The 23,055-nt window shown below is 40.3% G+C and overlaps 1 protein-coding gene across 1 annotated transcript in view; it reads right to left on the bottom strand.

The window, feature by feature from the left end:
• Positions 1-23,055, bottom strand: part of gabbr1b (gamma-aminobutyric acid (GABA) B receptor, 1b) — a 123,721-nt gene that overhangs the window by 23,711 nt on the left and 76,955 nt on the right. Inside the window, exons 9-15 of the mRNA XM_039605151.1 lie at positions 21,209-21,286; positions 15,178-15,328; positions 14,449-14,581; positions 13,149-13,265; positions 10,262-10,369; positions 9,714-9,807; positions 9,355-9,482 (exon numbers count right to left, since the gene is read on the bottom strand). Of these exons, the coding sequence (XP_039461085.1) occupies positions 9,355-9,482; positions 9,714-9,807; positions 10,262-10,369; positions 13,149-13,265; positions 14,449-14,581; positions 15,178-15,328; positions 21,209-21,286 (809 nt within the window). The remainder of the gene's footprint in view (positions 1-9,354; positions 9,483-9,713; positions 9,808-10,261; positions 10,370-13,148; positions 13,266-14,448; positions 14,582-15,177; positions 15,329-21,208; positions 21,287-23,055) is intronic.

Raw genomic sequence — 23,055 nt, forward strand, 5'->3', positions numbered from 1 at the left:
CATGTGTTAGAATGGCCCAGTCAAAGTCCAGATCTAAATCCAATCGAGAATCTGTGGCAAGATCTGAAAACTGTTGTTCACAAACGCTGTCCATCTAATCTGACTGAGCTGGAGCTGTTTTGCAAAGAGGAATGGGCAAGAATTTCAGTCTCTAGATGTGCAAAGCTGGTAGAGACATACCCTAAAAGACTGGCAGCTGTAATTGCAGCAAAAGGTGGTTCTACAAAGTATTGACTCAGGGGGCTGAATAATTACACACACTCCACTTTGCAGTTATTTATTTGTAAAAAATGTTTGGAATCATGTATGATTTTCGTTCCACTTCTCAAGTGTACACCACTTTGTATCGGTCTTTCATGTGGAATTCCAATAAAATTGATTCATGTTTGTGGCTCTAATGTGACAGAATGTGGAAAAGTTCAAGGGGGCCGAATACTTTTGCAAGGCATTGTATGTAGCATGTGGCTACAGCACCTGGTCCAGAAGGCGCTGGAAAGTGGCGGGGGGCTCCAAACAAGCCAAACGGAAGCGTGACAAATTGGTACAAACTGTACGGAGTGGAGAAGACCATTTTTTCCTTGGACTCTGCAGACAAGGGACTCTGTCAGTAGCCCTTGGTTAAATTCAGTGTCGTAAAAAAGCGAGCAGTGCCTATCTGGTCCAGGAAATCGTTGACCGGGGGCAAGGGATATAAATCAAGCTGTGAAACGAATGAAGACCCACTCACACAGCTTGCACGTTGCTATATGTTTTATAATGTATGTTAGAACACCTTCTGTCTGAGCAGCTTTCCAGCTGCCACACTGCTCTGCAGCACACACACACCACACCTCAGGTCCCGGCACATCTTTTACAGGGGAGACATGATTAGATGATCGAGCTCACGTGTCTGTGTCAGCCTCCCCTGACACCGCACCCTGATCCCACTGCTCCACCCTTCCCCTGCCGCTGAGCCCCCCCCGCCACATGCCCCTTTTCCTCTTTTCCTCTGTGTACCTAGGAGGGAACCATTGAGGTCACCAGAAGAGGATCCAACCACCGGGAGCAAAGGATGTGAAACACCGACCCAGTGGGATGAAGTATCATGAGCCATTATATAGAATCTTATAGATAATAGCATCAGGCAATCATAAATTAAATGGTAAATGGCCTGTATTTGTATAGCGCCTTACTTAGTTCCTAAGGACCCTAAAGCGCTTCACACTACATTCAGTCATCCACCCATTCACACACTGGTGATGGCAAGCTACATTGTAGCCACAGCTGCCCTGGGGCACACTGACAGAGGCGAGGCTGCCGGACACTGGCGCCACCGGGCCCTCTGACCACCACCAGTAGACAACAGGTGAAGTGTCTTGCCCAAGGACACAACGACCGAAACTGTCGGAGCCGGGGCTCGAACCGGCAACCTTCTGATTACAAGACGAACTGCCAACTCTTGAGGCAGTGGCAGTGGCAAAGCCTTACACAGGTACCATCCTGTGAAAATGTTGATGATTATGAAACCATTTTCAGTGTATTAGCATTTGACTGCCTGTAAAAAGAGTTTCAAACCAAAAGCTGAAACCTTACTTGTCTTTTAAACTTTTATGCAGAGAGGAATACTTCATAATCTGTCAGGTAATATTTGACAATTTTTACTGTGTGCTATACATAGTAAGTAAGAAACATAGCACATTTCACAGATAAAAATCACAAAGTGCTTTACAGTAAAACCAGAAATATGAATAAAATAATATAAAATAGTGAAAGATTAATTAAAAGCTCGTTTGTATAAAAATGTCTTCAGTTGCTTTTTAAAGGAGTCAGTGGAGAACTGATGTTTCAGAAAACACTTGATTCATACAGACAGTAAAAGATCTCTCCTAGATAGATACGACATGAACCATTTTAAAACAACACCAGTAATCCCGAACAAGTCCTTCCACCTATTTATCGTGATGCTGTGATCAACAGTATCAAAAGCAGAGGTGAGACCCAATATAACCAGAACGGTGTACTCTTCAGAGTCTGTTGCCATCAGAATGTCACTAGACACTTTAAATAACGCGGTTTCAGTGGAGTGCAATTTGCGGAAACCAGACTGGAAAATGTCCAGAACATTGTTTTTCTCCAAAAAGTTGTTAAGTTGTTCTGCGACTGTTTTTTCCAAGATCTTTGACACCAATGGTAATTTTGATATTGGCCTGTAACTGCTTGGAAGAGATGGGTCCAAATTTGGTTTCTTTAATATTGGTTCAACAATAGCTTGTTTACAATAGCTGGGAACTGAGCCAGTATAAAGAGAAGTATTAATTATTTCCAGAATACAGGGGCCAATAGAGTCAAACACACTAATGAAAAATAATGAAGTTTTTACAATCAGATTTAGTATAGATTGGTACAGGAAGAATATCAGGAGAGACAATATTCTTAATATAATTTAATTATATAACCCGTGTACACGTTAACCTGTCTGAATAAAGACGCTCAGACAGGTTAACGTGTACACGGGTGAGCCTGAGGGAGACTCGCACCGTGCAATAGTTGTCAGCCTTTTTACTCATAGCATTCTCAGAGACGTACAGGAAGAGATAAAATAGACCCGTGCTGCGTGCAGGCTTCCTGTGGAGTACAGAGTGTATGTAACTTCCCCATTTAGGAGTCTGCACAAAATGTGACTTACCTATTTAAGCTTAATACTGAAAGAGCAAACATATTTAGATAAAGAAACGTACTTTTAAGCACAACATAATAAAAATCCCAAAATCCTAAAAATTCTCTTAACAGTATTAAACAACACTTTGGGATTTTTCTTTTTTGAAGCTATTAGATTACCAAAATATTCAGTTCTGGTATTTGTATCATGTCGTTAAGTGAGAAAACTGATTCCTTGAGATGTACCCTAAGAACCTTGAGGTTGGAAGCCTTCTATAAACATTCTAATTTGCGACAATATTTTCTAAAATTTTGAATATTTTCATTTATGCAGGGACAGAAATTTGAAGAATTGACAACACTTTGTTTCGGAGGTGCGACTGTATCTATAATAGATTTTCATTGATTGATAAGTGAATCAACGTCATTATGAGCCATGTGAGGGTCAAACATGGCAGAGAACCTAGCAGCATCCTGGTTTATAATCTGCCTTTGGATCATCAGCTTAGGAGGTGAAGGATCAAAGTAAAATGACAAATTAAAAAAATATGCAGCTATGGTCACTCACATGGACATCCTCCACACATACGTCATGTATATTTAAACCCAGGGAGAAAACGAGATCCACTGTGTGGCCCTTTGTATGAGTATGAGTGGGGCCAGAAACATGCTGCTTAAAGTTAAAAGACTCAGTGACAGCGATGAGCTCAGCAGCAGTGTTACAGGATGCATCATCAATATGAAGGTTTAAATCTCCCAGTATCACAACCTTCTCCAATTTAATGATGGAAGGACGTTAAATTCAGTTAGAAAGACCCTGGCAGGTCCAGGAGGTTGATAGATTAAAATACAATGAAAGGTTTTCAGAGAACCGACCTTCATCATCTGTGATTCAAATGAAGAAAAAGAGTCCGAGGTCATCAGTCTGCATGTGATTCTGTCCTGGTAAACAGCAGCAAGTCCTCCACCATGTCCCGAAAGACGCGGAGTTCCAATGACAGAGCAGGTAGCCGGGCAGATTTCATTCAAGTGGACATAATCCTTTCTGCCACATCTCAGTCAGACACATAAAATCTAATAAAATTTAATAAAGAGATCATTTAGAATAAATAATTTGTTCGTTATGGAGCGAACATTAAGCAGGCCGAACCGAACTGATGACGGTTTATCTGCGAAATCAACAGCTGAATGCAGCGGCACTTGAATTAAACACCTGTGGACCTTCCGGGCAGGGCGGCAACTCCAGAGCTGGGAAAAACCTTGATCGGTGAGCAGACATAGCTGTCATCAGCAAAACAGAGAACGGATGACGGACGCAGGGTGAGCAAACTGCTTTCGAGCCATGGGGTCCAAGTCCCAGGTGGAGGCGCAACATCCCCAGCAAACGACAGGAGAGGAACTGGTCGCAGGCACCGGGAGTCTCCCCACAGCCAAGAAGATAGCCTCCGGTACCTTCTCCATTTCACCTGGATGCCACCCCTCGTTCCCCTTTTTCGTCTCTTGGGGGTGGAAATCCCGTGGGTTGTGCACAGTAGCACGCACTCAGGTGAGGAACACACCAAAGGAGTAGGAAAAGTTTTCCTGTAGCTCTCCCAGCTGTCACAGTAGCTCTCCATTGAATCTTTGATTTTAACAGTGTAACCCAATCATAAATTGAAGCAGCAGAAGCAAAGTCAGAACACAAAAGAGCAAAAATTATATTGCAAATGACGACTGACGACAATGAAAAACTACACTGTTGCCTCCAGCAAGCTGTAGCAGTGGCAAAGCCAAACACAGGTGCCATCTTGCCCGAAAACACGGTGGTGTTTCCTATACACATAAAAAAGCTCAACAACTGACTATTAAGAATTTTTAAATTCTGCTTGTTGTTCCATCATTTAGAAGCTGCAACCTCAGTAACAGCCTTCTTTTCTCTCAGAGTAAGGAATATCAAACCTTAAAGGAACCCTACGGGGTTTAATTAGGCCATTATTGTTACTCAGTATTGTATGCCTGAAAAGTAACTCTCTTAAGTGATTTTCAAAGAGAAAATTAACCTTCTGTACATTGACTGATTCCTCTTCAAAAAATCAGAAGATAGTAGACTTCTACAAGAAGCAAGCAAATATGTGAGCGTAACACTGCCTAACAAAAGTGCTAATGTGGAATATGATTTGTGTATATTTCTGCCTATGACTTTATTTCTGATGATGAGGACACAACACAGCTGTGTCAGCTTGGGTATGTGTTGTGGCACAGCATTGTGCAACATGTGTGTCCAGCAGTTGTATAGTATAGTTAGTCCGCAAATTGGGCTGGATGTGAGCATTGCCATCAAGGATGACAGAGCTTTCTCAGAAGGGCATGAACAAATAAATGCCAATATGACTGCTGAGAGTAGTAGCACTGGTAAAGGACAGAAAGTGAAAGACCATGCCTGCAGACTAACACAGCCCGGAGAGAGGAATGCTACTGAGAGTTACATTACCTTGGCTCCTAAGAGGTACTGACAAATACACATACTAATCAGACTTTTGATATGGTAAGTTTATATAGTCTCCCAGGCACAGAGCCCACAGTCCACAATAAGACAGATTTATTTCTGAGATTAGCCTACAGTGGCACACACAATATCTTGGGCTTGTGGGTTGTAGTTAGTGGGGAATGAATGTTGTCCTCTTAGCTAGCTCTCCATAACACTCAAAGTCAAATTATAAATAAAGATTTAATAGTGTGTTTAATCATTTGTTGTGGCTGAGGGTGTCTCTCTCTCTGCCATCTAGTTGTTCTACACATACAATATTGTATTAATGAATGTATTCTGCCAAATTGAGTTCCTCAAAATGTGCACTTTTGTAGAATTCAAAACAGTCATCATTAAAAGGGCCTTTCCACCATAAGTCCTCGACTCTACATCACAGCTAAGAGAAAATGAATAAAAATGAATAAATGAGTGCTATTTCCTAATATTCCATTATTTTTATTTTTAATTAAACATAAATCAAAATATATGTTTGATCCATATATGAATAAGAAATGTAGTTTGATTAGTGAAAATAACTGTTCTAATGTGAAAGCACGTGTCAGCTTGAGCCAGCTCATGAGCCAGCTTCAACCTTGGCATATTTGTGTGTGTTTGGAGGAACGTAGGAAGATACGAACTGTGTTGCCAACTCATCATACACATAGTCCTAAATCAGATAGATTCAGGATTATGGATAGATAAAGATAGCATTAAGCAGGGGTGATTCTAGGATCAGAGCTTTGGGGGTGCTGAGCACCCGGAGAGCTGCCCAGTCAGGCAAGATAAATTTTACTCGTCACGATGAGACTTCTTCCCTGTCTCTGTCAGGCCAAAAAATATTTCAACCCAATTTGTTTTACAGATTCTTTATAGCAGCTTTAATATAGGGAGAACACAACTTCCAGATTGTATGAGTAAAATTCGGTTTTTGTTCTTTGTCAGTTTATAACAGTTTCTGTTTTGCCTGTCACTATTCCCTGTCTGTTTTCTTACCTGGTTCCTGACCTTGTACTTTCTCCTCATGTTCCCCTCTTTCCTCTCTCCCTCTTTGGACTGACAATCATACACAAATAGATTGTATTTAGTTAGATTCAATTTGAAAAAATTACTATTAAGATCATTAATAAAAAATTTCACTCTCAGTGTACTTTCAACCAAAAGGCAAATAACCAAACCACATGTAAATCTAATGAGAGATATAAATATTGAAACACTGATCCAACATTATTCTTGATTGACAGATTATTTGATCTGAGACTTTTACCTGAATGTGGTTCCTGTTTTTGAAAAAACTTTCTTATATCCATTATGAACCTGGCTGTCTCTCTGTACACACACACACACACACACACACACACACACACACACACACACACACACACACACACACACACACACACACACACACACACACACACACACAAAAGAGGAGTTACAAGGTTAATGGGCCTCAAGTCAGTTAACTGGTTAGTACCTTGGGTTTAATATTGGCACATAAAATAACCAGCTTCTCTCATTCCATTTCAAACAGGACAGTGGTAACAACAGTATGCTACGGACAATTTTGAGTTTTAGATTTTAAATAGGCTGTATAAATTTCAATGGGAGCAACAGGATGGTCAAATGTCGCTGATTTTACTACAGAGTAGGACGGATTGTAGGGTAAACATCGTCTGAAAACACGTTTTCAACACTGCAGGTTACCTGGGTGTAATGTTTTTCAGCTAAAAAGAAACATGGTCTGACTCCTACCTAACTATATAAGAGTAACTGAAGGTTAAATGCAACTAACATGTCCTGTTTTAAGCCAGGCACTCACACCTTCACTCCGCTGTGTCACAGCCACCATCGCTCTGGCAGAAAGGGCGCTAGAATCAGACCATGGGAGAGGCGAGCTGGAACAAATCATTTGGGGGGATATCTATACTTTTGTTGTTAAAATATTACGTCTCAACCAAGTACTGCATGGTTTTTATATTTTCAGTAGTGTGTCACACAAACAGCAAATATCGTCAAAAAAGTAAGAAATCTTTGGGGGTGCTTTGATTCATTTTGGGGGTGCTGAAGCACCCCCCAAAATGGGCTAAAACACCCCTGGCATTAAGTATTTTAATTGTTAACCACAGAACCATGATTTATATGGCGTATTACTGATGGTTAACACAGTTGCACAATCACTTAATACCGATCAAAATACAGCACAACATATTAAACACAAATACTTACTGAGGTTTAATTATGCTCAGTTGCTCATGTTGAAAAAATAGAACAAATAAAAATAAATATGTTAAACCAGTATAATGGCTCAGTAAATGGAATAAGAGTGATTCAGGCCTCACTGTGAATCTGTACAAAGTCTGACCTTGGTGTGTATGTGTGTGTGATGTGATTAGACCTGCAAGGCTACTCAGGTTTCTTCTTATCAGGGCTAGCGGGGAAGACGCCTGGTTGATTTCAAAGCCACCCACATCAGTTTCAACTGCAATCCTGTTTAGGGGTTTTGTGAGCCTACCGATAGATAACGGTAATCTCTTTTTGAATTTGAAATCTGGAACACAAAGCCTACAATGTGGTTGAGTTCTTCAAGTTTATTATCACTGATCAACATTTCTTCTTTTCATACTGATATGTATGGTTCACTCAGTCAGAACATGGTTTCTCACACAGCGCTAAATGCAGAGCCTATGACTGGATTCACAAACATCGACTGGGTTCCAAAGCAAATATAGTCATAGCATTAAGAAGAATACATCAGAATCTAGTAGCACAATTTTAACAAAGTATTTAATATTAACATTATTTGATTAGTCTTCAATATTTGGAAACCAGGGTTTCTTCTCGGGCTTAGAATGAGCTTTTTGTATGCATAGGACTGTGACTGTATACAGAAAAAATACTGCACTTTGCACTCAAGTATATTCATAATAAATCACTGGTTTCTAGCTGTTTGGAGGATTTCAATTAACAGTAAATATGCAAAGTTATGCTATAATATTATTGATTATGCAACTCACTGTGTATATATAAACTCATTAAAAATACTTCCAGCTGTAACATTAAAATTAAAAAAATGACTCAGTAGTAATGAATGAATATTGTACAGTATATGTGAGCTGGAATGCTGATTCAGCATATAAAGTACTTCCTTTTTGGGTTGTTTAAATATATTATTATGTTAACAATGTGTGCACTTAAGCTAATGTAGGACTTTAAATGCACAACTTTACTTGAGTATTTTTACACTAGTAGTGGTATCTTTCATTAGCACAGGATCTGCGATTCTACTGCCAAGAGCAGAAAACACAAATAAATTAATAAAAAGACGCAACCCCTCCGGAGAGGCCATCTGGCATTTTAACGTTCCAGTGTCAGGATGGGGAGAACTGAGTTAAATGTGAACCTTTTTCTTTTTTTTTTTTGTTCATAAATGTTCAGATTAATGACATAATTAAGGATTAGCAGCCTTTTTCAGTCTATATGGAGTTCTAAAGATGGCCCCAGAAATTAGTGATTTGTATTGTCAATCAAGTCGTAGTGACAAAACAATATAACTACAAGAGAAGACTGTTAGGGAGGTAACTTGCTATATTTTGACCTTTTCCTTTTATCAGGTTGTCTTCCTCATATTTCTTTAGATAGCTCTTACTTTGGCCTTTCTTCACTAAAGGACAACTTTAGCTCAGCTGTTTTGAACATGTCAAACATTTCTGTGGCTGTGTGGGACTTTGGGAAGATTAGTTTTATTTTGTGCTTGCAGGTGATTGCTTAAACATCTGTCTTTCATTGTAGGCTAACTTTAACTAATCAGATTAATGAGCCGTAGGACATGGGGCCTGTAAAAATAAAAAATAAACCACATTGTGAGGGGCTTTGAATGCTAGCAAGCAGTTAGTGTAGCTAAGTGCTGTGCGTAGTAACTATTTTTGCCCTCTGAAAAGATATTGCCAGCAAAAACCACCTCCAGGGAGTTGCTTTGAACTTACAGTTCAATAACTTATATTATTACTTACAATCCCCACAAGGAGACTTGGTAAGCAAACTGCCAAATAAAAGTCATACATGTCACACAAAGCGTTGCACACACCACCTTCTCTCTCTCTCTCTCTCTCTCTCTCTCTCTCTCTCTCTCTCTCTCTCTCTCTCTCACACACACACACACACACACACACACACACACACACACACACACACACACACCACTTTAAACTTACGGCAACATTATAGATGGCCATGCCAACAGCACGATGATCATTGATTTTCTCTGTAGAGATGGACTTGGTCTCATAGGCCAGGAAGATGCCAAGCAGCAGTAGTAAGCCTTTATAACCATATACCACACCTGCAGATTGATTAGATAGTAGCAGTGAGGAGCAATTCAGCTTGTATTTGCTGTTTTGGAATAGGTAATATTTCAAACAGATCCAGTATATGGGTCAGTTTTACTATAAGGACTGCAGTTCTGACTGTCTTTTAACTTGGTTGAAATGCACTGCAAGTGCAAGCAACTATTTTGATAAAAAGAAAATTTGAGAGAAATATTGAAGGCACGTTGAGCTAGTGTTCTGCTCACCAAGCCAGGTGTTCATCTTTTCTGAGTTGCAGTGCTCCAGTAAGGGCTGGATCAAAACATCAAGATCCCCTTTGGGAGCTTCTCTGGTAAATTTCTGCTCCAATAAAAAAAGAAAAGAAAAAGAAAAACAGGTAAACACAATAAACACACAGGTCAAGAACATCACCAGCTACAAATTCAACAGCCTAGGATTGTGTAATGTTCTAAAAGCCTAAATGTTTGACTGGAAATAATGCTAATAATTAGAATAAAAGGTAAACTAGTAAATGTTTGTTTTAGTTAATGAATGTTTGTCTCACAAGATTTATTTGGCTCATGAAGATTTACTCATGAAAGTGCTCCCTTTTTAGTACATGACAATTTGAAACATTACCATTGGTATTAATCAAGATAGCACTATGTTGTATAAAAAGAATTTGCAAGGAAAGAAAAGACCTATGAGTCTTATGAAAACAAAGAAAACAAACGTTTACAAGTAAAGCAAAGTTATCTACATGGGTACTCACAAAAAACTGTTACAACTAAACCAAAAATGAAAACGCTCATACCTCCACTGTGATGTGCAAAGGATCAACAATCTGCCAGATCATGAGGGACAGGATGTCAATGCCAAGCAGAACGCCAACAGTCGCATAGAGTTTCCATGGTTCCAGGTGCTGCTGGGAAACAGGGTAGTGGTGATCACTAAAGCAGGATGATGAGGGATCAGAAAAACACATAAATCCTCTCTTTTTGATTTTGTGAGAGAGGGATTTATGAAGCCATAAGTAGAATGGACCAAACTGGATGTGAAAACAATAATCCATCATTAACTGAGGCCAATTCAATCTACCCTCTAAGCACTTGGTCATGGCAGGGGAAGAGACAAAGGGACCATACTGATGAGCACACACAGCTACCTTACTTAGTCAATAAATAAGTGTTTCTTATGCTTTTAGCTTAAAAGAAAGGGAAAAAACCCCCTGAAGATTTTAAGGGACCAGCTGCAGCTCTGTAAAGAGGATTGATTTTGCTGCATTATTCCTAGAGACCAAAGCTTTTGGGCTTTTCAGAAAGACACAACGGCAACAGAGAGATATGATCTGCTTGTTGAACAACACAACCACACAATAGATACTGACATTCTTAGACCGACTACTCTCTTTTTCTGTGTTTTACATTTAGAGGTGTTGAGCAGCCACTACTTGAAATATTATTTACACTTTCTATTAACTTAAAATAGACTCTCTCATTTCCATGTGTTTCTACAGAATCTAATACAAGCATGTTTGTTTATTAGATGACAATTGCCAGTGGCCTTCCAGTGTAGAGCATAGTGCAGCTAACTTCTCAGATTAACTCTCCAGGAAATTGAATGCACCACTCCATCAAACCATCCCTAAATCCGTTCAATGGAAACAGATTGTGGTAGTAAGTGTCTGTCCCAGAGTTTGTGTCCTGGAACCAAATTAACTGTTCTTTGAATAAACCAAGATTGCTCAACCTAATCTTAGTCTTGGATGCGTTTTTCTCTCATATAAATGTGATGCTATGAGACAGACCATTTTAAAAACAACAAAAAACAAAACAAAAACAAACAAACAGAATCGTGGATGCATTTGGCAGGTTATGCTTATTGGGCTCTCTTCTCCTCGCTGTCGCCTGCCTGCCTGGGCGGAGCTCATTATTGGGCTCCCGCCTTTGGCCCACACACCTGCTCTGATTGCCACTACCTGCTGCTTTTTAGTCCTGTCTCCTCGGCCACTATTTGAGGCTGTGAGCGTATCATAGCAGAATTGTTGAACAACTTAATCAACTTAATCAACTTGTTTAAGGCACAGGTTAAAAATTGGTTATGGACAAATCAAGTGTGTGATCATGTATAAGTTGTATAGTTTCAATGTTTTACTTGGGAATAGAATGGTATGTATGTGTGAGTCTGGTGATGGAGTTCTTATTATGTATGAATTATGAACTTTTTTATGAATTTTTTGTCCATTTTTAATATGTTTTTTTTTGGACAATCTGGTGTGTTTACATTCATGTAATTTCTTTTTTTACATGTATGTTCATTAACATGCACTGCCCTAAATAAATAAATTTAATCTAAGTTTTGCTCGCTGTGTATTTCTGGCTCGTATTAATACTCGTTTCTGTATGTAGAAAACGGTCCAGGACAAGTTTGTGAACCTTGTTCCTAGATCCCTGAGTGCGGCAGTGTGAGCTGGAGCGTAAGGAGTGAAAGTGTGAGTGGCAGAAGAGGAGTGTGTGTGAGCGGAGGAAGTGTGGACATGAGATTGCTGAAGGAGATGTGTGTGGATTCCCTTTCCCTCATCCCTCGGAGCCTTGGACCCTCCATCCCATCCCACACCTTGTACATATTCTACACTTTGGTGAAAAAATTGTAAATAAACTTGTGAACTCTTGTTTTCAAAGCTGTGTCTGTGCCTGAGTCTGTTCGGTCCATTGTGACATTTTCATTAGAGAATATTAAAGTTTCATTTTACACTGAGAAATGTTATGAAAAGGTCAAGAAAAGGATGGTATTAAAAGTACATAAAGCCTTGAAAACATTTTTTTTAATTAACTGAAGAATAAATCATGTTCTTTATATCTACTATGTGTAAGTTATGTTTAGGGTTTCTTCTTCCTATTTCTAAGTTTAACTAGTTAAACTTTACTTTTTCTGCAACTATATCCATACTGGGATTTCAGGGGTCTGTCCACTATTAATGGGAAAAAAACAAGCCCAGAATTCTTTCCCTAATCACTGTTTCTACTATAGTCACAGTATTTATACAATGACACTTTTAAATAACACACAATATTTTGTCTTTTTTAATAACTGAGCAGCAATATAATATTACACATGCTTGTTATTTCAGCTTTTTTGGGGGTGGGGGTGGGGGGTTAATGGTAATTACTCCCATGGAAACATTGCTAGCTTACTTCTTCCACACTATTATTTCAAGTCCTGTAGTCAGAATCTCTTTGCTTTTTTGCCTTGGTGGTGCAGACTTTTCCACTTTCTCAGCTTAAACTGGAGACAAATATGTTTCCAGAGATATAGAGAGATAGAGAAGTGGTGGTGTGACGGTATGCAGACAATATAACGATTGCAGGCAGGGAACATGTGCTTGTGGACTTGCAATGAATCTGATTCACTAAAAAGACATGGCGGTTAAGAACAAATCTAGGTGGTGTTCATGTGTTATGAGTCTGACAGTTTTACCCTGAATGTTTCCATGCGTAAATGAGTAAATATTGTGCCTATTGTGCTGTTACAGCCAAGATTAGCGGTCAACAGGCAGCTTCCCATTTGACTTTACAGTAGAACACTGGAACGCTCTTAGTATTGTACGAGTGTATTTAGTTTTTCACCAAACTGCATAAAGTCCCATAATTTTTTTTTAAAGAGCTGTCAAATGTAAAGCTTCAACTCCCTGTCACATTTACCTTCTTCTTATCCTTCTTTTCATCCTTCTTTGTGAAGACAGTGTGAACCCACCAGATCTTGGTGAACATGCTGCCATATGCAAGACTGAAACCCAGGCCAAGCAGCCACAGGCGAAACTAGTGGAGAAGAAGACACATGAAAGGTTTTAAGATTACACTGATTAATATATCAAGTAGATGAATCAAATAAGCTCTTCAGTCATTCTTCATCATTAAGCCCTGTTTGAGTTTGAAATTACAAAAACCCTCTGTGAGGCTGTCAATCCTATACACAATCCTCTGTAACAGAGCAGTGATGGCCTGTCTGCTATGGGCAGAATAAGTCAGACAACTGACATCACAAGGAAGAGTAAAAGTTTAAGTCAAAGTCTCATCAGGGAGGAAGGAGTAACAATGTTTTACAATAGGATAATATCTGTTTTTCCTTCCACTTAAAGAAATCTGAAAGAGTTTGAAGACTTCAAAATACAGAATAATTAGTTGCTTTATCTTTTTGTCCTGTTGATACAGAATTTGTCAGGGCCAATTTATTTATACAATGATACTTCCAAGTCTAACTGGTGTCATGATCTGGGTATGCTCTTTTTCTTCTGTTCCTCTCTCACTTGTTATGAAAATCTTTCAATTTTCAGGTGGAGTTCTGGGTTCCTAGGGTCAACCTATTGGCCGAGTCCTTCTGCTTGAGTTGTCCTCCTACCTGCTCTGAATAACCTCATCAACCCCTGGATGGTACAGGAGTGCACCACCATATTGTCTTAGCCGTCATGGTTGTGTCTCTCCTAGCTACTTCTGCTTCAGTTTCCCATTGACAAACTTACTGTTACTCTGTCTGACTTCTGATTGTCAGCCTATGCCTTACCATGATAACTTGCTCTGCTCCACTCCTGCTGTCCTGTGTTATCCACCTGCCACTCATTTTCTGAATTTTGTGACTGTAAAGAGAAGGACTTACCTGAAGCTAACCCACCTGCACACTCTCCACTGCTGCACCACTCAAATTACTAGAAACCTGCCTGTCATAAAGAGCCATCTTGACACTCAGTTTCTCACCTCCAAGAAAGACTGTTAAACTGTTACTGCAAAACTCATCAGAAAGTGGCCTCAGCTAATCCTCCACCTCCACAGAAGTCCCAGTTGTGTCACTGTTGCACCAAAGTATCAAGCTTCACACTTGCTCAGTACTAAGAACTGGTTGCCGTTCAGTAAAGAATGATAATTCTAATTAGCACTAGGAAATTAATCATCAGTGTTAACAGTCTTTAGCTAAATCATTGTGTTAGATGCAACTTTAAAAGTGTACCTGGCAGATGACAGGAAACTGCTTCCTGTGGACATGAAGGCCATCAATACCCAGAGGAAAGACAGCAGCCAGAGACATCATGCAGCCTACTGCTGTCATGTTGTTAAGGTAGGGCTGAGAGTTCTGAATGTACCTGGAGCAACAGCACCAACAGTTATTTTAAAGAAGAAAGTAGAAAGATAGTGTATATATTGGGATGATTACTTTTTAAAATGCATTTCACCACAAACCACAGAATGCATGGCCTTCAATGGAATTTGTGATGTATTCTGCTAGAATACTCATAGTCAATAAAAAGTGAACCCTCTGGTGCTTTGAGCAGTAACAAAACCTCATAAAGGTTTGAACTAAATGCTGACACAGACAGCGAAAAGGATTCTTTACAACATAATGCACACTGTCTCCAATGATGTTACCCTTTCTATGACTACTTATAGAGTGACCGTTTATTTGTGTCATATCATAGAATATTAACAAAAGATTTAGCTGATTTTTTCTTTCCGCAGCTCAAAAGCCAACATTAAAACATAGTAACTCTCAGTCAGTCCTTGTTTATTTGTTTCAAATTACTCAAAAAGCTTTCTAAATGTTTTGGTTCTTCCTCAGCATCACCATTTCTACATAGCTCTTGCCTGGGTAGTATCTTGCCTCTCACATAACAAAAAATGTATTTGCTCTATTGTTTATATATAATTAGTACAAAGTGAAAGTAGAGTTGAGTTTTTGTACCTGACGTTGCTGTTGTAAATGTTGAAAGTGAGGCAGACAATTCCCAGAAGGATTCCCAACCCAGCAAAGACAGACACAGACACAAAGAGCTTCTGAGACAGGTAGCGGAACTCTTCAATGACCACTGTCTGGTCTGCAGGAGGTCCAGAGCCTAACAGACACACAAGACATGAAGGTTAAGAACACATTAGGCAACAAAGGACATGAACAAGAGGGATCAAGGGGAAACTAATTAGCAGAGCAGAAATGCTAAATGCATGCCAGTGTTTGGTCTCCTGTCAGTTAAGTGTCTAGCAATGCCCATCCTCCAAGAGCCATTAATGTTAGTAGTGAGTCACACACAGTCACATAATATGTGGCCCCATTGGCAAGGTTCATTTACCATTCACATTGCAACCAGCACTAATAGGTACAGAGATGCAGCTCTGGACTAAACGTCTGGATTATTTTTTTTATTAACTGATTTCCATGTTGTTCATGAGTCATTTCCCAGATTTGCAAAGCAACATTGGTATGATGAAATGCAAGGTCTGTTCAATGCCATGCGTAATGTCCAGTAAAATGAGCATAATGAGAAATTCTGATAAATGCACACTAATATGTTTTGTCAATATGTGTCAAATAAATCAGCTAGATTGTAAACTTATGGATTGTTTCATCTGAAGGAAATAATCTTGGAAAAGGTACAAAACAACTATTTCTACAAGCTTAAAACAAGTGAAGTGTTTCTTTGAAACTGAGTATCAGCTTTTGAACTTGTGATTTCATACATTTTCCTACATGTAGACAAGTTAGAGCGACTGAAATTCAACTGAATGTCTGTTTGCCAAAAAAATGAAGAGAACATTTGATCATCACAGTATAATACCATCATTTAAACTTCAGGGGTATTAGTCTGTCCAGTTAGGAAGCATAAACCATTGTGAATCCAATTCACCTGCTTTGGTCCAAATCACAGTAACAACAGATGTACTGGAAAGGTAATAACAAGACAACCCCTCCAAAACAGAATAGTTTTTTCACATGTTACTAGTTAGTATAGTAGAGTGTTATTAAATAATATAACAACATCAAATAAGGACTGTTTGCACCCTATGGCTACAAGTCACAAGAATAGGCCTCTGGTTTTAAATGAAAACTGGCAATGATAAAGCATTGTTGGAAAGTTTTGTTTGACTCGGACCTAATATTTAGCATGAAGGGGTTTTTTTGGCTTTCAGGACTTTCAAAGGTTCAGAGACAGAGGGCAAGAGCAGAGCAACCCTGCTATCAGCTGCAGCCAGGAAAGCGCTACTGGGAACAGATTTATTGAAATTGTCAGATGTAGGTAGACTTATCGGCAACTGAAAAGTTAACCAACCAGGTGGAGACCTCCAGAGAGATATATAAATATACATTTTTAATTGTAGTTATTGTCACAGTCCTGCGTTTTGACCTATTGTTTTGAGTTTGTTTGGGTTCATGAGGCATTTTGTATTATGTGTTCTGCATTGTTTGGTCTTGTTCATGTTTTAGGGAATTATGTGATTCTTATGTTCAGTTTTGAGAGCCCTGGTGCTAGTTCTTAGTTTTTTGAGTTTTGTTCCGTTTCATGTTCTGTTTGTCCCACTCTCTTTCTGTGTCCCTCGCTCTCCTGTTCTCTCTCCCTGTGTCCCTCTTGCTCGTTTTGTGTCCCTCGCTCTCTACCTTGTTCTCTGTATATAGTCAGTCTGAATCTCAGTGTGTGTTTCTCTAGTCCCTGTTTTGTTGTAAAAGTCTCTTGTCCTGCATGCGTCATGTTCAGTTTTGCTTCCTGTGTATCGTCAGTTACCTCTGAGCACAAACCGATTTTCCGCACAACTCGCCTGGCTCTCAGGCGTCCCTGTAAACGTCATGGTCCTCCATTTGCTGCCCCACTGAGTTTGTCTGGATCAATGATTCCACACTGCTCATTGGAAGCACCTGCTGCACCGGCTCCACAAGTTCCTTCTTCCAGGAGGAAACAGCGTTCTCATTGTCAGATATCCTCTCCTCAGCAAGAGACAATTTTTCTGCCTTAGCCTGCGTCAGCTGTGTTTCTGAGCTGGTTAACTTAAGAACCATTTTTTCTGTCCCTAAGGTGGCTAGTTTTTCTCTGCCAGTACACACAAGGACTATGAACTATGGACTGTGGCGGGGATGTGATCCCTGGTTCAGCTGGTGGAAGAGTGAGCTCAAGAGGCGGTGAGGGGCAGGTGAGTGGACAGGTTGTGGTGATGCGCTGACGAGCTCTCTACTGTTTTAGTGGCGCTGGAGTGAAGAGGAAGGAGGCTTCAGATGTGTGTCTGATGCTGGGGAAGAGCAGCAGTGGGACATCCATCTGTGCCGAACCTGTGGAAGTACACTGCTGTGTGGCAAAAGGGAATAAAGAGACATTCCGTGCACACTGTGTGTGTGGGGTCTGGTCTTTCCACATATGCCTTCATGCTGGGCAATAAAAAAATGTTTATTTATCACAGCCAGTGTGTTTAAAAACTGTTCCATCACCTCCATAGACTGTCACTATTGCTCCTCACGAGGCTATTCATCATCCCAGCCTGCTGGTTATGAGACCCCCAGTATGCTGGTGTTGAAACTGTGCATGTCTACCAGCCTGTAGCTATGGTGACTGATGTTCCTCCTGTGACTTCCCCTAAGCCATCCCCTCTGCATGATCCTGCTCTCAAGACGGCTTAGACCCAGCCTTCCCTTGCACCCATTCCAGTTCTGCGTGGCTAGGGTGCAGCCGGTCCCTGTGCCCTTCTCCCAGGGTGGCTTAGACCCATCCTTTGGAGACCACTGGAGTCCAGCAGTCAACTGCTCTTGTCCCGGCTCCCAGGGTGAGGCCAGCCAAAGCCAAGTCCACCTCTGCATCTGTTTCTTGGGTGGCTGGCGTCTGGCAGGTTCCTCCACCTGTCCTGGCTCCCAGGGTGAGGACGGCTGAGACCCAGTGTGTCCCTGCACCCATACATACCCGTTTCTGGGGTGGGGATTGCTGGTATCCAGTCGGATCCTGCACCCATAGTGCATAGTAGTTACACAGAAACTACCACAGCTAATTGAGTGGCAAGAACTTAGAATGTTTATGTGTTTCTGTGTGTTCGCGTTTTGACTTGAGTTCACGAGATGAGGCTTGCGGTGAGGAGAATGAGGATGACATTTAGTTAAGATGCTGCTGGTGTTGTGTCTTTCCTTTGCGTTTTTTGTTTTCATATTTTTTTGGTTAAAACAGGCATTTCACATCAGCGCCTATAATATCTTTTCTCTTCCACCTCTGGTGATATTTGCATGGGGCCGTTCTCTCATCACATAAGTAAAATGCAATTAGTCAAAACAGAGATGTCGCTCACTGACACTGTATTCAAATATGGCTACTGTGTGTGCGTGTGTGTGTGTGTGTTAAAAAGACTTGGCTGTCCAGTGAGTATACGCTTTAAGAAACTGTCTGCCACATTAGCATTTTACATTGTAAGCACTGCTTCATTTTAGCTCCGTTTTTGTGTTAATGTTTTAGGATGCATTTTTCACCCTGCTGTGCAATCCCTTGTAAATACACATTGTGCAGTAAAAAGACTAAACTGTAGGGAGCCAGAATCATAACTCATAAAGATTATGCACTGTGCAAGTGAGTGGGTGTGTTTGCTGAAGGGAGATAATCTACCTGTGTGTGTATAACTGAGTGTCCTTTGGGAAAATGTGTTCTCCTACATTAAGACCTCTCCCTGCCCCTTGATGGTAGAATCAGGATAGTATGTTACCATGACAATTGGCTCCATAACGGTTACAATAACATTATGTGAGAAAGCCAGTGACTGTCAAAGAGACTGAAAGAATGAAGAGGAAGTATGGAGATGAACAAACACTTGAAAATAAAAGCGAGAGAGAGAAGAGAGAAAAATGACAGGTTAGACAGATTCATATAGATAAGAAACTAATGAATCAGGATGGATTATGAAGAAAGAAGGTGCAGAAGAAAGAGACAAACATGAGGAACAAGGGGAAAACCTATATATCTTGTACAATACCCATTGCTTGAACACAAAGACACGTAAGAACCAATCTACAACAAACTCACAGTAAGGAGGCCTAATTCTGTCATGTCACTACCACAGCTACCTTTGGCACCAACCAATTATAAGGGCAGGACGGGCAGCAAGGGAAGGAGAGCAACTAGACACATCTCTTAGGGCGACTGCCCATCATGATTGCATTACGTAACAAGTCCACTTGATGAAAGCATCTGGCGACTTACAGATGTCCCTCACTTGAATATGCATGACTGCAAAAATACAACATATACAACAAACCCTCCCTTGAAGCTTTGCCATACCAGAGAGAGGCCACTTGGATGACCTTGTTGTCTAAAAGTTACACTTTACACCCTAAGGAGCTAAGAACAACACTGACCACATTTATTATTCATGACTGATAGCAAATTAGCCCCCATTATAATTCACCTTGTTTGGAAGAAAATGATCTCAAGAGATGAGAAAGAAAGTAGGTGAAACATATCTGTGTTCAAAACAACATTAGAGGTGTAGCTTCCATCTCCTTCATGAATGCAGTATGCATGCTCTTCCTTTTTGTATGGCAATAGCAAACTGCATCCCCCTTTGGTGTTAGTGCACCTAACTGGGCATGTGCTGTCACCTCCATTTCAGCTGTCAGTTTTAGTGGTACGCAGTGCTGTAGGTAATCTTTTTTGTTGTTATTGTTATTTTCCAATATGAAGGTATTCACCACTTATAAAAACAAATCTGTGACAAGTTTCAGATAAATGTTTGGTTTTATGTGTTACTAAATAAATTAAGTATGAGGCACATTTTGCAGCTAATTTGGTTAATTGGGTTCAGGTCAGTAACATGATTGGGTAATAAAAGGGTATCTTACAAAGGCAGTGTTTCAGAAGAAACAAAGATTAGCTAGGGTGCAAAAAACGTGTCTACAAATTGTGGAACAGTTTCAGAATAATGCTCCACAATGTAAAACTCTAAAGACTATCAATATGTCATCATCCACAGTAAATAATATTAAAATTCACCAATCTGGAGAATCCTCTTTGTGAAAGGGACAAGGCTGAAAATCAGTATTGGAGGCTCATGATCATCAGGCCCTCTGGTGGCACTGCACTAAAAGCAAGCATTGTGGGGAATTAGGGTGGTAAATATGATACATAAACCTCAATTATTAAATAATGTTTAACTCTATAAATCATTCTTTAAAATTCACAGTACTTCTTATATTTTGTATATATAAGAATTATATATATATATATATATATATATATATATATATATATATATATATATATATATATATATATATATATATATATATTATTTTGAAGTTACCCTCAACTTTTGAGCAGTAATCTGTCACTTCTTAAAGGACCTGTTATAGGCATTGAACAACCAAGCAAACATTACAAACAACTCAAGGTCAATATGTACCAACTACCCCCTCTCACTACTGCCCATTGCATCACTTATTTTATTTCCCACCTGACAGACTTGCAACATTCTCCACAGTTTTTCAGTGCATTAACCACTGTGAGATCTGCGTTTTGTTGGTGTTCGTGCAGGCAGAACGGAAATGAATGCAGTCTTAGATCCTCTGTGTGCTTATTAGAGAACACAGATCCACCCAGATTACTTGACTTTTAGCAGCTACCTTCTATTTAATGTATCACTGTCATGGCCTTAAACTTGTTTTCATGCTTAATTAATAAATAGAATCTAACTACCACTGCATAGCACTGGTTCATCACAGTGCTTAACTGGTGTTATCTAGGTGTGACTTAATTGGATATCTGGTGAGCTTTTAAAATTTAGCAAATTGTTGCTTTTCCCACATGCTAAACAAAACCTAAAAAAATGTATGCAAATTGACCACCAATCTTTGACCACAGAGAGTGAGATGGTAAAGAGGAGAGGGTAAAAACAGAGGGAGTAAAAAGGAATTTGGGGGAACAAGGGTGCAGGGTGGAGTACAAGACAGAAAAATAAAGGGGCAGAGGAAGGTGAATGTTCCTCACCTATCCACTTGTCATTCCCATACCAGGACAGATTGCCTTTAGTGCTGTCATAGTATCCGATCTTTTTATAGCTTCCTCCTGTGAAAGACAAACAAAGAGAGAGAATGAGAGTGGAGGCTCACACTCTAATGCCTCTTAACATAATTAATGAAGATCCAGAAGTGTCTTCAACCTTACTAACAAGCCAAATATGTGTAGGGACATTTTTCCTCTAAATATTTCAGTACAACAGCAAAATTTACCAGAACTGAACTCAAATTAAATGCTTGGCATTTTGTGAAATGGGCTCCCTCACTTTCCTTTTGAAGGATGTAGGCAGCTTAACTTACAACAGGAGAAACATTGCATCTCATGACTTTAAAGTGGACCTTCTGGTTTAATTGGGAACTTCACAGTGCTGGATCCTGAAAACAGGATGGTCCGGTGTTGTTGACCCAGTTTGTCGTGCTTTTGGACTTTCAGGTACTGTTTATTATTAAATATCTTCTGTTTGCTTTTCTGTTTGCTTTTTATTTACATTTTCAACCTCATGCATTTGCTCAGACTTTCCAGTCTTAAGTTCTTAACTCCAGTTTGTATTAAAGTTTCGTTTTTGTTTCTCTCAGTGTCTGTGTTTGGTTCTCACCTCAGGTTTCATTTTCAGTCACTCGGCTATCTCATAATGTATTTGCCTGTACCTTCTTTTCCCCCACTGTGATGTATTTCACTGACTGGTCCTCAGGGTGTTTATATATATATATATCTATATATATATATACATATATATATATATATATGTACAACCGAGGGGATCACACTACCAGAAGGCAACATTGCAGACATAGAGGACAGCTACAAGAATCCCACAGACAAATGCGAACCATGAAGAGGCCACTAGGACAGCTGCAACCAGTAAGCAACTGCAGAGAGTCAGGCAGGTCCTGAGGAGTCAGCTGAATGGTAAGAAGTCGGTGGGACAATGTCTGTGATCTGTCTCAGTATGTTCCTGTGGATTTAGGTTTGCCTTGCTTTTTGGACTTTTTGTTTGACTGAATTTGTCAGCAGCCTGAATAAACAGGATCACCTTTGTTAAATCAAGTCTGCTTTTGGGAAATAAAATCACAACTTTCTACATGGCATCAAATCTAGCATTTTGTGACAAGAAGACTCTATGAACGACTGAAAATCTAGGTAAGTAAATAAGTTACAAGCTTCATGGGGACGTTTTGTGTTCATTTAAATAAATCTGCTTCAGTCTGTTAGTATAGATGGTGTCAGACTATATTATCCACATCCTGAATGCCACTGTGTACTTAATACAAAGATGTGACACTGATATCCTTTTTTTGAATTAGATGAGATATAGACCCCTACGACAAGACCATTGAGGGAACAGTTCACCCTGCCCAGGATAGGGTTACCGGGGCCCTGCCCTGGAGCCAGGCCCGGGGAGGGTGCCCGAGGGCGAGCGTCTGGTAGCTGGGCCTTAGTCCATGAGGCCCGACTGGTCAGAGCCCTAAACATGGGCCCATCTTCCTGCAGGCCCACCACCCGCAGGAGGCACCATAGGGGTCGGGTACAATGTGGAGGTCCTGGTGGACCAATCCCCGGCTACCAAGACTGGCAATCGGGACATGGAATGTCACCTCACTGGTGGGGAAGGAGCATGAGTTAGTGCGTGAGGTTGAGAGGTACCGGCTAGATATAGTCGGTCTCACCTCAACGCATGGCTTGGGCTCTGGAACCAGCCTCCTGAAGAGGGGCTGGACTCTGTCTCAGTCTGGAGTTGCCCCTGGTGAGAGGCGGCGGGCTGGGGTGCGTATCTTGGTATCCCCTTGGCTTGCTGCTGGTATGTTGGGGTTTCCCAG

The sequence above is a fragment of the Oreochromis aureus genome, linkage group 22 (assembly GCF_013358895.1).
Source record: "Oreochromis aureus strain Israel breed Guangdong linkage group 22, ZZ_aureus, whole genome shotgun sequence".
Classification (NCBI taxonomy): domain Eukaryota; kingdom Metazoa; phylum Chordata; class Actinopteri; order Cichliformes; family Cichlidae; genus Oreochromis; species Oreochromis aureus.